Raw genomic sequence first — 1,520 nt, 5'->3', positions numbered from 1 at the left:
GCTGGCCCCCCGCCCTGCCGGCGCCGAGGCTCCCTGGCACCTTGGGGACCGGACACACCTCCGGCGGCGTGGAGCCGGGGGCTGAGGCTTTCCCTTTTTAGCTCCCTGCTCGCCAGTGCCAGCCACACTGCAGGACGGCAGCCGGCAGCCCCTCCGCAGCGATGGAGCAGGCTCCAAACCTGGTAGGTAGGTGACTGCACGGCAGCTCAGGGCTCGCTCCTTGTTTTCTTTCGTTAATATAATTATTTGCACGCTTGTTTACGGGTGGCTACCTGGGTTTGTTTTCATTGGAGATGCATGCTGTGGCCTGCCAGGCCCATCGCTCCCACGCCTGGCATGGCGAGGATGCAACAGCCTCAGAGAGCAAAGCTGCGACAGTCTGAGCAGACAGTCCAGCACCCCAGGGGGAAAACAGCCCTGGCCGAGCGGTCCCTGCCCTGGGGTACCGCACACCCATAGGAAGGGCTGCAGGATGGCAGGCAGGGCTGTGGGACAGCGGGCAGGGTGCGGGGCCGCCTGCGGCTGGCTGCAGGGACACGAATAGCAGGGAGCAGGACTACAGAAAGCAACTTTGTTCGCTGCTGGGCAGCCTGCCGGGTGCCAGCACACGGGAGCTCAGCCCCACGAGGCCGGAGGGAGAAGGAATGGAAAAAGCATCTTTCTTTCTCTCTCACCGTCCCCGGAGCACACAGGGAGGGAGAGGAGGGTTTGGATAAAGATCGCATTATTGACTGTCTCATCTCTAAAGCTTCTTTTAAACCAGAGGCTGCCCAGGTACAGCCTGAGCTGAGGGTGCACCCATCCCTCCCAGCATGCAGCCACCTCGGGGTAGGGAAGGAACTAGGCACAGCTCTGGGAGCGTGGGCAGGGGCACTTTGGGCAACACAAATTGCCAGCTGCAACCAAGGCAAGGGGCTTTGCAGTCACACACATCAGCTGGGGCTCAGGCTAGGGGCTCACCACGGCCGTGTGCCCACCACCCCTGCAAACTGCCCTCATGTGTGTCCATGGGTCTCGCTCACAGGCCAGTGTTGCCCTTTGGGGGTTGCATGTGCCACCCCAAAGTCAATGTGGTCCTGCCTCCACCTCCCCAATGGAGGTGGGAGAGCTCCCCTTCCACGCCAGCCGTGCAGCCTGGGCAGCCACACACCATCCTCCTTCCTCCTCAGCTTCTCCTCTGCATCTTCACCTTTGCCATGGTCCTGGTCCCTGAAGCGAAGGACCAAAGCAAGGCAGCAAAGGGGAGGAGAAGGGGCCCAGCGCGGCCGCCCACAGCCACCCCTGCCCTGGCCTGGGCCCTGGACGACTCTTACACCTCCATGGCAGACTATGAGCACAGCATCCAGGACATGGTGCGCCAACTGAGGAACAGCTCTGAGGTGGGAGACACCAAGTGCCAGGTCAACCTGAGGCTCTGGAGGTCCAACCGGAGGAGCTTGTCCCCCTGGGCCTACAGGTGAGCTTGGGGCAGGGACCTCGGGGATATGTATGGTGGCTCTGTGCCGGCAGGCGCTGCGGCG

General features: G+C 62.6%; 1 protein-coding gene across 1 annotated transcript in view; it reads left to right on the top strand.

Annotated features, from left to right (window-relative positions):
- Window positions 1-161: 161 nt before the first annotated feature.
- IL17B (interleukin 17B) overlaps window positions 162-1,520 on the top strand; it is a 2,073-nt gene continuing 714 nt past the window's right edge. The window contains exons 1-2 of the mRNA XM_009318482.1: window positions 162-182; window positions 1,170-1,456. Of these exons, the coding sequence (XP_009316757.1) occupies window positions 162-182; window positions 1,170-1,456 (308 nt within the window). The remainder of the gene's footprint in view (window positions 183-1,169; window positions 1,457-1,520) is intronic.

Source organism: Pygoscelis adeliae, unplaced genomic scaffold, assembly GCF_000699105.1.
Source record: "Pygoscelis adeliae isolate BGI_AS28 unplaced genomic scaffold, ASM69910v1 Scaffold42, whole genome shotgun sequence".
NCBI classification, from domain to species: domain Eukaryota; kingdom Metazoa; phylum Chordata; class Aves; order Sphenisciformes; family Spheniscidae; genus Pygoscelis; species Pygoscelis adeliae.
Note: the sequence above shows the minus strand (reverse complement) of the source record. Positions and strands in the feature narration are given on the sequence as shown.